Here is a 15,419-nt window from a genome sequence, read left to right as displayed (position 1 = left end):
ATAAAAAAATAAATATATTTTTTTATTTTAATTTAATTTTTAATATAAATAAATAATCTTTAATTTAATTAAATAAAAATTTTAACATTTTTATTTAAATTAATTATTATTAAATATTAAAATTTTGTCAATTATTTATAAATAAATAAGTTATATTTAAAAACTGGTATTATTTAAATAAAAATTTGATTATATAAATTAAATGTATAATTTTTATAATATAAAATGTATAAAGCGTATTTTAATTTAAATTTAATAATATATTTATTAAATTTATAATATTTAAATTTAAAAATTAATATTATTATTTATTTAAAATAAAATAATATTTATTTTAAAAATTTGAATAAATATATATTATATTTTTTAATATAAATTAATTTATATCAATATTAAATTATTTTTACTATAAAAAAACTAATTTTTCTCATAAATAAACATTATTATTGATGATAAAAATATATTTATATATATAATAAAATATGATATGATAAAAAAAAATATACACATAAATAATTATTTATATTAATAAAATAATTTAATCATTAAAAAATATTTAATTTGAAAGAATTTACAATTTTTTTAAAGATTTTTTTTTATTCATCATCTAAACCTAATTTACTTTCCTCAAAAAAAACCTTTTTAATTTCATTCTTATACAATTTTTTATTTATTTTTAAATAGAGGCTTTCTGGTATAGAAACAAACACAAAAAATAAACATAGACTTCCATATTTATCTACAAACTCATTAAGAAGAACTCCAAAATTTTCTTTATTAACACTTAAATAAATTTACTAGCAAACCATATACGCTTTACTATCAGAAAGTGATTAATCAAGTTTTTCCAAAGTGTCTTTTTAATTTTCAGCAAAATTTAAAATTTCGAACAAATTAAATACAAGAAGAACTTAAAAATCAATTCCCATAAAATGTATTAAATCTTTATAAAACTCGACTACTTATTTCTAACTTTCACCTTCATTTTCTATATTTTTAGATAAAAAATCCTCATTAACATCCTTAAATTTATTGACTAAATTTTTCTTCGATAATAAATCCTAAGAAATCACACAAATCTTACTAAACTCGTCCAAACATCGACTTATCAAGCAAAATCCTCGAGGTCTTCTAGTTACAGAATCTAAATCTTATAAGGACTTATATATTAAATCTAAACTACACCAATAAGGAGGATATTTAAATCTTGCTACATCAAAAAGTAAAGCCCTTTACTGTGCTATATTGAGACCTCCAACAGGCATGAAATGACCATCTCCTGTTTATTCTGTATAAAATATATATATATATTAATATATACATATAAATAAATATAAATATATATAATTATATATATATATATATTAATAATATATATATTAATAATATATATACATATATAAATATATATTTTATATTATTATTTTTTTATTAATATATTTTTATTTATTTATTTTTTAATAATATAATTTTATTAATTATTACCTAATGCTTTTCTAGATTAATTTACCACCATAAAAAAGCCACTTCTTCTACTACTAGCAATTAAAGAAATATAAAATGTATAATAAGAAGCTGATTTAATTATTTATTTTGGACAGGTTAATTCACAATCATATTTTTAGTTTTAAGTTTTCTAATATTCATGAGGGTAATAAAATGTTTATATTGAAACATTATTATGCTTTGCTATGTGAGAAAAATTCTCTAAATCAATTCCCTATTTTATATATTCTTATTTCATTCCTTCTATTGTTTCTTCAGTGTACCATCTCCATATTCTATTTTTTTTAATTTTTTTTTATTATAAATGTTTGCTTTTTTAGTATACAAACCCTTTCCATCTTTTCTTTGGATCTAATTGTAATGCATTTAATATCATTGCTAATGTTGTTGATCCGCATGTTGAAGGTTCCATTTATGTCATAAATTATTCACTTAATGGAAAATAACATTCCATATTTCCTTCTTCAAGAGCTTAGGTAAATAACTTTTTGCCTTTTTCACTTGAAAAACTTATAAGTTAATCAGGTAGAGGTCTTTTGTATACTGTTTACTTTTATTCTTCAATAAAATTAAATAACAATGAAAAATTTATTTTATTTAATGTTTTTTTTGTATATTTATTTAACATTAGTATATTTATTATCCTTTTAATTAGAAGTAATATTTTATTTATTTGAATAATTTTATTTTATATTAAAAAAAATAAAAATGATACATTTGCATCAAATTATATTTTTATTAATTAAATCACTTTTGATTACAAAATTTTATTTTATTTTTGATTATATTTTACATGAAATAAAATCGATATTAATTTTTAATTTGAAATATATAAATAAATATATTTATATATATTTATATATATATATATTTATATTTATATATTTAAATATATATTTTATTTTTTATATTTAAAGATATCTATATACATATTTATATATATTTTATAAATATTTAATTTTTTAATTTTATATTTTAAAAGAATATTTTTTTTTATTTATAATTATATTTTATTTAAAAAAATTTTTTGTTTATATTAATATAAATTAAAAATAAAAAAATTTAATTTAAAAATATTTTTTTTTTATATATTATTACAAATATTTAAAATATTAGCAAGTATAAATAATCATAAATAAAAAAAGCATTATAAATAATAAAAATATAATTTTAATTATTTTTGTATTTTTTTTTTTAATGTAATAAATTGTATATATTTATTTATATAACAATATTAATAACTTATAAAAAAAAAAATATTAAGAAATAAATACAAAAATAATTATAGATATATATATATATATAAAAATATAATATATATATATATATATATATATATATATTTATTTATTTTTTATTTCGTATTATCACATATATATTTTTTTTTATTAAAATTTACTAATTATTGTAATTTTTTTTTAATATATTTTATATTTATTATTTTCTTTACAGTTATTATATTTTTTACTTATAATTTATTTATATATTTAAAGAAAGTTTTTATATTTCTAAATTTTAAATTTTTTTTTTAAAAAAATTAATTATTATAAAATAAAAACTCTTTATTAAACATAAAAGAAAAAAAGAAAATAGAAGCAAATTTAAAATTTATAAAAAAATATAACAACGAAAAAAATAAAAAAAAAAGAGATAATAAAAATAAATATATATTTATAATCAAAATAATATTTAAAAAAAAATTATAAAAAAAAAATGTCAGATAAAGAAGACAGCAAAGTCCATTCATCCACAAATCCCTAATAAAATTGGGATAGAAACAATAATAACAACTACCCCCCTTCATAATAATAACTTGCTTCCTAAATTCATCCAGGTACTAACCAATTTTCATTCGCTGGACAAAATTGCCAAATGCCTCCAAGAAATCTTTCTTAATAAGTAGTAAACTAAAACTAGCCAGTCTAATACTTACAATCTCCTTATGTAAATTAACAACCCTTAATCTAATCATAATTAGTAACCTAACCCGTATATTAGACTTCTCAAATAGTTCAAAGCTAATTAGTATTATAAAGCCCTCCTATAGTCCATAATTCCTAAATCGTTCAATAATAAGCGCCGGTTTAAACTTAAGTGGTGTACCAAAACTCAAACCTCTAACGGGAAACAGTTAAAGGAGAATCCAGAATTGAATACGTTCCTTATGAAAAAGTAGTCTATGAGTATGAAGCAGTTTAAAGAACAGAATATGTTCCTAAAGAAAAAAAATAACTGATTATTATGCTGTAGAATATTAAACAGAATATATTCCTTAAGTATATTAAGATAGATATATTGAATATATTCCATAAGAAAGATACTAAGAACGTGTTGAATATTAAGCTGTTGAAAAATAAATTGTACATCAACCTGTATAAGAAGCTGTTTAAACTTTCGTCTAATAACCTGTAATAACATAATCTTAGGTTGTAGTCTAATAACCTGTAGTAGTTTAATAATAATAACCTGTTTATTATTAATAATAATATGTTTAATAATAATAACCTGTTATTGTTTAATAATAATAACCAGTAGTTGTCCCTGTATAACATTAATATTTAACAAGTTATACACCTATCGTTAATACTAGTGTCTAGCCTGTTTTACCTGGAGGATAAAGATATTTACCTGGAAATTAGAATGCTAGTAAAGCCTAAAATGATAAGAAAAGCTTCTTGTAAAAATTATTTGATTGAGATTTAATATATATATATATATATTATTATTTAATTTTCATACTTTATTTGATTTTATGTTCTTTTTTTGGTTTTTTATATATTTATAGAATAGTTTTTTTTTTTAAATACTTATTAGTAAGTATATTGAATATTTAATTATATTTTAATTTTAAAAAACAAAAATATATATTTTTTATATTTGTATATAGCTTTTTGACAAAAATTTAATTTTTTAATAAAATTTTTAAATTAATTTTTATAAAAATTAAATTATAATAATTAAATCCATCTTTAAAAAAATTCTATTTTTTGTTTATAATGGTAAATAAAAATAAATGCTCGAATAAAAGATCTATATAAAATTAATTCTATTAAATAAATGTTTGCATATTCGAATGATGCTATTTAAAGCTATTTAAATCAAATATATAATAAATTTAAAATATTAAAAATATATTTTTAAATTTTCATTATTTAACTGATTCATCATTTAGTAAAAGATTAGATATAAAAAAATCAAAATCATATATACTTATTTATCTTTATAATTTTATTAATTATAAAAATATCTATTTATTACAAAATAATAAAAAAAAGATAGAATAATGTTTAAAATAATTTCCTTTATTTAATAAATATTTAATATCGAAAATAAATATATTTATAATATTATCAAAAAACAAAGATAATTAATTATTTAAAAAAATATTCTTTCTTTGAAAAAAAATTATAATAAATGAAAAATCGCATAATTTAAAATATATATATAAACCAAAAATAATATATAATTAATACAAGTTTATAAAAAAATAACTTTAAATAAACTATATGATTATGATTTTAATTTTAAAATTAAAATAACTTATTAATATTGATTTCTATTAATATAAAAACAACTCATAATATAAAAAATAAACTAAATTAGATATACTTTAACAGTAAAAATATTTTAACTATTTATATAGTAATTAATATAATTAATAAATAAACTTATATTATTTTAAATAATGATAACTTTATTTTTAAATATTTAAAATATATTAAATTATATAATAAATAGATGAAAGAAAATAATATATAAAATTAAAGGGTTTACTATATGACAATAGATTTTATTTAAGTAATAGAAAAAATAAACATAAATAGAGTTTTTAAATAAATAATACAAAAATTTTTATTTTGGCACATAAAATATTAATAATTTTTTATAGTATTAAATTAATCAAATTGAAAATTTGTATAATAAATAAAAAATAAGAAATCATTATAAAATAAAAGTTATTTTAAAAAATATATTAGATTAAATATATAATTTTATAATATTAAATAATCTTTTGTAAAATTTTTATAAAAATAATTAACTATAATTTATTAAAATTATATAAGATTATTTTTTATTTTTTATGTATTTTTTTTAAAAAAATTGGCCTAAATAGAAAAATAAGACAAAAAAATTATTTATGGCATTTTCTACTTTTTAAAATATATATATATATATATATATATATATATAAAAAGTATTAAATATAAATTTAATTTTTTTTATATAAATAATAGTTATTTTATATTTTATAATAAATATAACTATTTTTAAAAACTTTGTATTGCTCTTTTTCTGTATTTTTTTTTTAATTAAGAGTCAAAAAGTTAAAATTTAATATTTTATAACTATTATATACTACTTATATATTATTTTTAATATTTTGATATCCTTTAAATCATTTAATTATTTATTATATTAAAATAAAGCTATTTTTAATATTTATTATTATTTCTTTAAATATATAAAAATAAGTTTGAAATTTTACATAAATTAAATCTAGGATATAAATACAAAAATATTAAGTTTTATTTAATATATTATAATTTAAACAATTAATTAAAAATAAAACAAAGCAAATAACAAATTAACTAACCAAAAGAAATAAATAAAAATTAAATACTAATAAAATAAAAATATAAATAATAATAAAAAAAAACATCCAAAATTAAAATATAAAAAAAATAAATCCAGAAAACAAATGGACTTAAAATAATAAAATAATTATCCTGAATTACAAGTCCAAAACAACCAAAAACTCCAGCAACCTAATTCTTAAAAGCCTTTAAAAAGTTGGGAAATCCGTCGTTTAAACGAGAATAAATAATAATAAGAAAACTACAAAATAAAAGATTTAAAAAACAAAACAATAATAAGATAAAATATAAGTGGCTAATAATTACAGATAGACTCTTGTAGAGATTCTAATATCTATATTTTTGATTATTCATCATAAATATTTATAGATGACTGTATAAACTGTAAAATATATATAGGTCCATGTAAAGGTAGTGTATTTGTTCGTGATTCTAAATCATGTGAAATGATAATAGCATGTCAATAATATAGAACTAGAGATTGTATAAATATAAAAACTCTCCTATATTGCTAATCTCGTCCTGTAATAGAAAGTTCAAGCGAAATGTTTTTCGGTTGTTTTTATTTTGCATATCCTGATTTAAAATAATAATTTTAAAACGCAAATTTACCTGTTTGGAATAATTATTGGAGTGACATACATGACTTTACAAAAAATAAGGATGCTTTAAATTATTAATACTTAGAAGAAGATAATTATTTAGAAAAATATGACGAAAATAATACTTTATGTAATTAAAAATATTTCGAAAATAAAGGGAATTTGTGTGTACCTTTAAGCCATGGATTAAGAAAAGCTATTATGATAGATAATGTTTTGATTATGATTTTTCCAGAAATTACATAAAGGATGTAGGATGAATTAGTAAGGAAATTTAATTAACATGAAGACATTTTCATTTTGAGAAGTACTAGTTTTAGTATTCATTTAGATGAAAGATAAGATATACTTTTTGATAGGAAATAAAAATAAAATTTAAATAATAAATATTAGTTTAATGGAGAAAGTTTATTTTTACATATTGGAGGAGCTAATATATAAGAAAGTTTAAGGGAATTATTTAATAAAAATGATTATTATATTTGGGAAGATTAAGATGTTATTAATAGTAATTGCAAAATTATTTTTGAAAATTGGGAAGATGAAAGAAAAAATTGATTTTTGTTTGTATATTTTTAAAATAAATTAAGTTATTTTTTTAAAAAAAAATAGTGTATATATAGTTAGATTTTATTTCTTTTTATTATTTATAAAAAATATAAATTTATTATTTATAAAAATAAATGAATAATTAAAACATATGAATAATAGATAAAATTGTATAATATATATAATTATATATATATATATATATTTTAATAAAAATTAAATTTTATTTTTATTTATATTTTTATTTTTATTTAGTTTTAGTTTTTTTTTTATTGGTTTTTTTTGTTCAATCTTAATTAAGATTTCTTTTATCTTTTTCTATTTCTTATTTCTTTTTTTTAATTTTTAATTAAAAAATTATTATTTATATTTAAAATATAATTTTAAATACCTATTAATTAACTAACATTTAAATATAATTCATTTATTTTTCAGCAAAAAATATTGGTTTGTATTTAATATCCTTTTATTTTTGTTATTTATTATTAAAAATTTAAATAATGAAAATTATTTACTTTTTAATTCATAACAGAAGACGATTAAAAATGTTAAATTAAACTTTGACAACCTTAAATTCTAGCATAGCATAATTAGCATATCTTTTTTTTTTATATAATAAAAATGTTAAAATATATATATATATATATATATATATATATTATTTTTACTTTTTCAGAGTTGTATTTTTACCATTTTGTATCATTAAATTCCTAATAAAATGCCTTTATATATTTGCTATCTTTAAAATTAATAAAAGCATATCCCACATTACATTAATTCTATTATTTATTTAATATAATAAAATAAAAAAAATGTACTGTAAAATCAATTGGAAGATAAAAAAAATCATAAGTCCCACTATGGTTTTTATCAATAGCTTATAATAATTAATCCTACTCGTATTTATTTGGAATATTTTTAATCATAATAGTAGTTCTCCCATCCTCAATTATCTTAACAAAAAAAAAAATTAATAAAAAAAATATATTTATTTACCTTCGATAAATCAATTTTATAAAAATTTGAATTGTCAGAAACTGTATGTCTATGATGACCTTTAGTTTTTTTCATTTAGTTTTGGAATTATTATTAATATAATTATTATTATTGCAAAAACTAAAGTTATTACTAAAAATTATTATTAGTAGGTGCTAAAGGTAATACTTATTAAAAGTCATCCTATTGATAAAAACTCTAATAAGGATTTTAAAAATTCTCATCAATTTTATTTTATTATTTAAATATATTTTAATCTGGAAAGTCAAAAATTAATTATTAAGGATTTAATTAATAATTATTAATCTTTATTTTAAATAAAAATAAATATAAATAATTATATGTTATTTACATAATTCTATTTTACTCTATTATCTATTGCCCCATCTTCTGTGCACACTCTTATAGGCTTATTTATTATCTTATTTATTGGAGAAAAGTTTGTATTATGAACATAATCATCTTTGGGTGATTTTATTCCATAACTTTTTTTGCTTGAAGGATCTTTATTTTTATTTTTTTAAAAAAATATATATATTTAAAAAAATATTAAAAATTATTTTATATTTTTTAATTTATTATGTATTATTTTTGTTTTATTAAAAGAAAATAAATTAACAATTTTCTTAATATTTTTAAAAAGAATAAAAATTAATAATTTTTTTTGTTAAATAAATATGAATTATATAAATGAGTTTAAATAATAAATTTAAAAAAAATATTTTATATGTTTTTTTTATTATTTTTAAATTATTTACTTGTGCTTAATGTTTTTACAGGTTCACCAATAGTAAACTCTTCTAATTTTTTATAAATAAAATCATCTTAATTATTATTATTTAAAAAATTAGTTGGGGAATAAACAATCTAGTTTAACTAAAGTACTTTTTTAACTTTACTAACATTAATTTTTTTTACTTCATTTTCTTATAAAATTTAAGAAGGATTGAAATTCGATTAAAAAGGTGAAAATTATTATGGTAATTTTTGTTTTTCATCTATTTTTTAATTAATTAAAACTTCTCCATTTTTTTTCGAATATCCTATTGGCTCAATTTTATTAGTATTCTAATTTTTTTAGTCTTTTTTAATTGTTAATTTATTATCTTTTTATTAGTTTTCATAAGAATTATTAGAAGAAGTTGAAGTTTTATTTTAAGAAGTAATTTTTGGACTGTTTTCAGATTTTTTTATAAAGCATTTTAGTTTTGATATGTCAAGTTTAAACATATGTATGTTATCTTTTTGCTATTTTTTTTTTATATAAATTTAATATTGTTTATTTTTTTAAATAGATTTAAATTTTTTAAGATAACATTTATTTAATTGAAAAAATATAATGCTTAATTTTTAAAACTTTTTTTTTTATTTTATAAGAATTTTAATTGTAAAATTATAAATAATATATATATTTATATTATCTTTTTTATAAAAATTACATCTGTGTTTTAATTTTAGATATTATTAGTACTCATTTAGATTATTTTCGTTTTAATTTTTTTTTTGATTTTGTTAAGTTTTTTATTTTTTTTAAAAAAAATGTTATAAAATAATTATTTTTTTAATATATATTAAATTTTCTGTTTTAATTAATAATAAGTGTTTTTTATAATTAATATTTTTTATTTTCTTTATTATCCTTTAAAAATTATTTTAATATTTTTTTTTATTAAATATAGAAAAATAAATAGAAAAAAATTAAAACTATTTTATAATATTTGGTTAATTATTATTTTTTAATATTAATTTTATTTATAATTTAAATATTATTTTATATAATATTAAACTAAATATTTATAATATTGTATAAAATTTAAATAATAAATAAAATAAATATTAAAAAAATAAAAAATAAATAGAAAATAATATAAAAAAAAAACCATATCAAATATTAACTAAATTATTATTCTACAACATATACTCCCAAAATTAAACTTTCTAAAAAAAAAAATTTAAATATATATAAAATGTAAATATATATATATATATAAATATATATATATAAATATATATATTATAATATTAATTATATATTTATATATATATATATAAAATAATATTTAAATTATTTTTTTTATTTCTTTTTATTTTTATAATTTATATTTTTTTTTTTTATAATAATTTATAATTAAATTTATAATATTTACAAATTTGTTAAATTCCACTTCATAGTTTGCGACTTATTTTATAGTTTAATAATAAACTTATTCTTTTTCCGCTTTAAACTTATCAATTTCTACATGCCCTAAAAGTACTGTAAATATATCTATAATAAATCCTATTGACTTTAGTTCTGCTTCATTTTAATCAATTTAAATTTGTATATATTAGATATTCTCTTCTTTAGTTTTTTTGTGAAAATATTTTTTAAAGTACTTTTCCCAGCCATAATTTTTTACTAATCCAACTTCATATCTTTTTATTTAGACTCTAATTTATTTTTAGTTTAAATATATTACTATCTACTATCCATGCACTCAATAAACGCCATAACATCTCTTTATTCTTGTTTTATTAGTTCATAAAGTTTATAAAGTTAATTATTTTATAAAAACTCTTTAAATTAAGCCACCATTTAGTTTTATTTCTCGTCTTAATTTTATTAAAAAATCATTTTGCCTTCTTATAGAACACCCACATATTCTTAAAGACAATGATTCTCATATTCTGGTAATAAATAAGTAATACAACTTTAAACACTTTCATTATCTTTTTCTCTACTTTTTACTGCGTTTTTGGCCATTTACTTATAGTTTTCTAACATTGCATTTATCTTTTTTAAATAAACGTTAAAGTTATCTATTTTACTTTCTATCGAACTATTTATTTCCTTACCGCTTAATTATTTAAAATTTTCTTAATATTTTTCGATAATTTGTTGATTAGTTTATTATTCTAATTTACCCAAAATTTTGTCAAGTTCCGATTTTTCTCGAATAAAAATTTATGTTTCCTCATTATACCATAAATATTACAATTATGACAATCTAATTAGAAATTACTCTAAATTTAATCTTCTGTCTTCTATAAAAGCATTATCCATATTCCCAACAACCTTTTTAGGAGGAATTGGAGGAATAAAACATGAAGGCCATCTTTATAAAAGTGTTTTACGGAACATATCAAAATCACTAAATCTTCTTTATATTTCAAAGTTACCTTTCTTTTTATTTATATATATATTTTTTAGATTTTTTTTTAAATTATTACAGAATCTTCTCCTTTTATTGTATATAAAATATATTTTTACATTCCTCCGTCTTTTACTTAAGGATCTAGTACTTATACTTAAATCTTTTAATTTTTTTATTTATAATTGGGTGTTTTTTTATTTACTTTAGATTAATCGTCTTCTTGTAATTATTATTCTATACTCATTATCTTTTTCTTTGTTTTTTTTTAAATTTTTTTTTTTTTATTATTATTATTGGATATTTTTTATTTTTATTTTTATTTTTTTATAATTAAATTATTTATTTTTAAATATATTTTATTTGCTTTAATTTTTTTTTTTAAAAAGATAAATATAATTATTTAAATTTATAATATATGAGTTTTTCATCTAATAAAAATAAGAAAAAAAAGTCATTTTTTTTTTCATTAATATTTTTTTTAAAATATTAATTTTATAAAAATAAAATAAAAATAAAAAATAAGATTTTTATTAAATTTATCATATTATTTATATAATCCTCAAAACATTCCTTATTTATCACGTGCTACTACCCTTACTTTTTTCTCAAAAGTAGGATTTGATTAAGGCACTTTTTATTATAAATAATTTGCTGATGAAGGTTATTATAAACTTTATTAGCTATCCTATTATTATTATTATGAATAAAATTGTGTTTATTACTAACTACCTACAACTTATTATTACACAGGAGTTTATTATTACTAAAAATTAGGTTACTATTATTATTAAGAAGGTCTTTAATATTATTAAGTTTAAAATCTTTATTAAGAATTAAAAGCAGAAGGTAAATTTTATAGATTTCTTTAATTAGGTACTTATTAAGGTTAAGGGTTATTAGCTGTCATGGTGTCAAATAATAATTCCGCATCATTATCATCAACAAACTAATTAACAATATTCTAATTTTATTATTAAGAACTTGTATTACTTTATTATTTTTATTATACTTATTATTATAATGGTAATTATTAAGGTTATTATTTTTAAGGTTAAAATGTAGTCTATTATTATAATTAAGGTTATTATTCTTGGGGTTAAAATAATTGTTATTGTTATTATTATAATTATTTATTATTTTTATTTGTAAGCATTTATATTTATGATAAATATTAATTATTTAAATTCGTAAGTTCCTATATTTACTAGCTTTGTTAGTTAATTAAGTTTTATTCTTCTTTAATTTATATTTATAATTAAGAGTTTAAATGTCTTAGTTGTTCCATTTCTTATTATAATTAATTAATTTATTATGAATTTTTGTAATTTTCTTATTCTTATGTTTATAATTGTTAGTTTAATTATTAATTAATTAAATTATTATTTTAAGTATTATTTTAAATATTATTTGATTCTTTTTAATTTTAAAGTATATGTATTTGAGATTCCAATGTTTAGATTTTGTTAAATATAAAATCTTAATTTGAATTTTTATTTTAATTTTCTTAAATTTTCAACTCGAAATTTTATTATATATTTTCAATTTAAATATCCAATTATTATTTATATTCTAATAATCTTTAATCGAATATTTATTAATAATATTCTTCAAATTAATTTAATTTATTTTAAATTTGACTATTTAATATATTTTCGTCTTAATTTTATTAATTGTAACTATTTATTTATTATTAAAGATTTTCTATATATTATTTTTATTCACTTATTTATTAATTTAAACTCTCTATTTATTATTATAATTCTAATATATTTATATTTATTTTTTCATTATATAATTATTAATTTTAATATTCATTATTATGTTAATTATTATTAAAATCTTAATTATATACTAATTCTTATTCTTTTTAATAATACTTTTATTAATCATAATGAAATTCCTTTTCATGTTTATTTTATAAACTTTTATAAGAATTTTTATCTGAACTCTACTTTTGTATTTATTAAGGACTTTATTCAACTGAGGCTACTTTTTACTCATTCTATTATTAAAATTGTTAATATTGGTTATAAGTATTTTATTGATTTTAGTTTTGTTTAAATAAATTAGGTTATTGCTAATTTTATTAACTCTAAATAGGAATATTGCTTTGTAAATTCTATTTTGCTTATTAGCTTTCTTCCTAATTATATTATTATTATTATTATTGCTATAAGTTTTATTAACAATAAGGTTGTTATTGTGAAAATTATTAAACTTAATTTACTTATTATTATACTTAAAGTGGCTATTAAGTTGCTTATTATTATTAAACTTAAGATGTTTATAAAGCTGGCTATTAATGCGTTTATATAGGTTTTTATTAAGGCATTTATAAAGGTTATTATTATTGGACTTATGGCGACTTTTATTAAACTAAAAGTGGTTATTATTATACTTAAGGTGGATATTATTAAACTAAAGGTGGTTATTATTATACTTAAGATGGCTATTATTATACTTAAGGTGGTTATTATTAAACTAAAGATTGTTATTATTATACTTAAGGTGGTTTTTATTATGGTGGTTATTATTATACTTAAAGTGGCTATTATTATATTTAAGGTTTTTATTACTATATTTAAGGCGATATTTAAGACGTCTATTATAATACTTAAGGCGGTTGTTGTTAAATTTAAGGTTATTATTATTAATTATTAATTTAACTTAATTATTTTACAGAAGATACAGATGGACTCTATTATTATTAATCTTTATTTTACTATTAATTTACTTCCTGTATTTTATTTTCTTCTTAATTTTCAACAGGGGGCATAGGTGGTACACCTAAATTAGCCTATTAATTATTGCTTGCAATTTGATTAGTTTCAAAACTTGGAGGTACATACCTTGATTTACCCATCAATCTAGCATTAGGTACTGGATTATTTTAAGGAATTGGCCTTTGGAAAGGATTATTAGTATGAACAGGATTATTTACTTATTTAATGATAGATTAAGTATCTATACCTAATTTTGAAGCAAAATATTCTTCTGTAAATTCAGAAGCTTTTAGGTTTATAAATTCATTAAAATCAATTTTTTTTAAAGTAAAGTGAGACGAACATTATTGTTTTTTTGACCTTTTATCCTCATTTTTAAAAAGTTGATTTTTTCCCGATAATCGCGTGATTATTCATTTTAATTGAATAAATTAAATACATGATCTTCTATATCAGATGATATTTATATTAGGTTTTCTTCGGTCGTTTCTTAAATAGATTCTTTTAGGGCGTCTTATAAAAATTTTTAGGCATTTTCTCTTTGACGTGATTTACTCATTTTTTTTTTTTTTGATTTTTGTTTTTTATGATTTGATAATAGGTTATAAACGTGTGAATTTCTATTTATTTATTTTTTATATATATATATATATATATATATTATATATTATTATTTATTAATATATATATATATCTTTTTATTTATATGTATATAAATATATTTTAAATAAAATTATTTTTAATGTATTAATAAAAATTATATATTATTTTACTAAAATACTTAAATACATAATTTAAATTTATTATTTTAATAAAAATGATTATAAAAAAATTTAATAAATTATTTTTAAATAAAAACATAATAAATATTCACCCTAAATTTTTCCTTTTTGATTTTGTAAAATAAGCAGGATTATAAGAAAAACTATAATTTTTAGATAAAAAAATCATAAAAAAATCTCAATAAAACAATATTATATAAAAGGAGAATTAATAAAACAATTAAGAATTGTAATTTGATTATAATTAACACACATATCATTACCCAGTTTTTGTTGATAAAATAACTATTATATTAGAAAAAATTCTATTTTAAGATAATAAAATTAAATCTATGATAGATTGTACTCTGGGTTCAGCCGGTCATTCAAAGCGTTTTTTAGAAAAATTCGATAATCTTTATATGTAAAATGAAAAAATTATTATTTAAAAAAAAAAACAGATTAGGTTTAGATCTAGACTCTAGAATGATACAATTTGTTAATGAAAATATATAAAATTAATTAAAATAAAGCTAAAAAGAAAGAATTGTTA

General features: G+C 16.0%; 1 protein-coding gene across 1 annotated transcript, besides 48 other annotated features; it reads right to left on the bottom strand. All coding sequences in view use genetic code 6, as the record gives it.

The window, feature by feature from the left end:
* Window positions 1–33: 33 nt before the first annotated feature.
* Window positions 34–76: a microsatellite.
* Window positions 39–85: a microsatellite.
* A 201-nt stretch (window positions 86–286) lies between these two features.
* Window positions 287–343: a microsatellite.
* Window positions 344–399: 56 nt separating this feature from the next.
* Window positions 400–439: a microsatellite.
* An 85-nt stretch (window positions 440–524) lies between these two features.
* Window positions 525–561: a microsatellite.
* Window positions 562–1,297: 736 nt separating this feature from the next.
* Window positions 1,298–1,411: a microsatellite.
* Window positions 1,403–1,483: a microsatellite.
* Window positions 1,411–1,458: a microsatellite.
* Window positions 1,414–1,455: a microsatellite.
* An 850-nt stretch (window positions 1,484–2,333) lies between the features above and the next one.
* Window positions 2,334–2,403: a microsatellite.
* Window positions 2,337–2,449: a microsatellite.
* Window positions 2,346–2,463: a microsatellite.
* Window positions 2,347–2,449: a microsatellite.
* Window positions 2,349–2,427: a microsatellite.
* Window positions 2,351–2,508: a microsatellite.
* Window positions 2,353–2,407: a microsatellite.
* Window positions 2,355–2,421: a microsatellite.
* Window positions 2,357–2,480: a microsatellite.
* Window positions 2,509–2,789: 281 nt separating the features above from the next.
* Window positions 2,790–2,849: a microsatellite.
* A 1,092-nt stretch (window positions 2,850–3,941) lies between these two features.
* Window positions 3,942–3,994: a microsatellite.
* Window positions 3,957–4,016: a microsatellite.
* Window positions 3,957–4,033: a microsatellite.
* A 1,633-nt stretch (window positions 4,034–5,666) lies between these two features.
* Window positions 5,667–5,697: a microsatellite.
* A 413-nt stretch (window positions 5,698–6,110) lies between these two features.
* Window positions 6,111–6,163: a microsatellite.
* Window positions 6,164–7,473: 1,310 nt separating this feature from the next.
* Window positions 7,474–7,526: a microsatellite.
* A 355-nt stretch (window positions 7,527–7,881) lies between these two features.
* Window positions 7,882–7,911: a microsatellite.
* Window positions 7,912–9,970: 2,059 nt separating this feature from the next.
* Window positions 9,971–10,052: a microsatellite.
* Window positions 9,978–10,023: a microsatellite.
* On the bottom strand, window positions 10,018–11,626 carry IMG5_135240 (PX domain protein; the record flags this gene model as incomplete). Its single annotated transcript, XM_004031851.1, has 4 exons — window positions 10,018–10,186; window positions 10,396–11,411; window positions 11,459–11,542; window positions 11,585–11,626. Coding segments are annotated over 4 exons (1,311 nt in total), but the record flags the coding sequence as incomplete, so codon positions are not given.
* Window positions 10,063–10,097: a microsatellite.
* Window positions 10,063–10,122: a microsatellite.
* Window positions 10,063–10,125: a microsatellite.
* Window positions 10,073–10,121: a microsatellite.
* Window positions 10,222–10,299: a microsatellite.
* Window positions 10,314–10,364: a microsatellite.
* Window positions 10,322–10,367: a microsatellite.
* Window positions 10,324–10,375: a microsatellite.
* An 86-nt stretch (window positions 11,627–11,712) lies between the features above and the next one.
* Window positions 11,713–11,744: a microsatellite.
* A 974-nt stretch (window positions 11,745–12,718) lies between these two features.
* Window positions 12,719–12,791: a microsatellite.
* Window positions 12,754–12,791: a microsatellite.
* Window positions 12,792–13,679: 888 nt separating this feature from the next.
* Window positions 13,680–13,732: a microsatellite.
* Window positions 13,722–13,861: a microsatellite.
* Window positions 13,727–13,904: a microsatellite.
* Window positions 13,751–13,946: a microsatellite.
* Window positions 13,751–13,947: a microsatellite.
* Window positions 13,751–13,949: a microsatellite.
* Window positions 13,890–13,919: a microsatellite.
* A 713-nt stretch (window positions 13,950–14,662) lies between the features above and the next one.
* Window positions 14,663–14,698: a microsatellite.
* A 43-nt stretch (window positions 14,699–14,741) lies between these two features.
* Window positions 14,742–14,827: a microsatellite.
* Window positions 14,828–15,419: the final 592 nt, after the last annotated feature.

This window comes from Ichthyophthirius multifiliis, assembly GCF_000220395.1.
Source record: "Ichthyophthirius multifiliis unplaced genomic scaffold scaff_1120509251053, whole genome shotgun sequence".
Lineage (NCBI taxonomy): Eukaryota > Ciliophora > Oligohymenophorea > Hymenostomatida > Ichthyophthirius > Ichthyophthirius multifiliis.
Note: the sequence above shows the minus strand (reverse complement) of the source record. Positions and strands in the feature narration are given on the sequence as shown.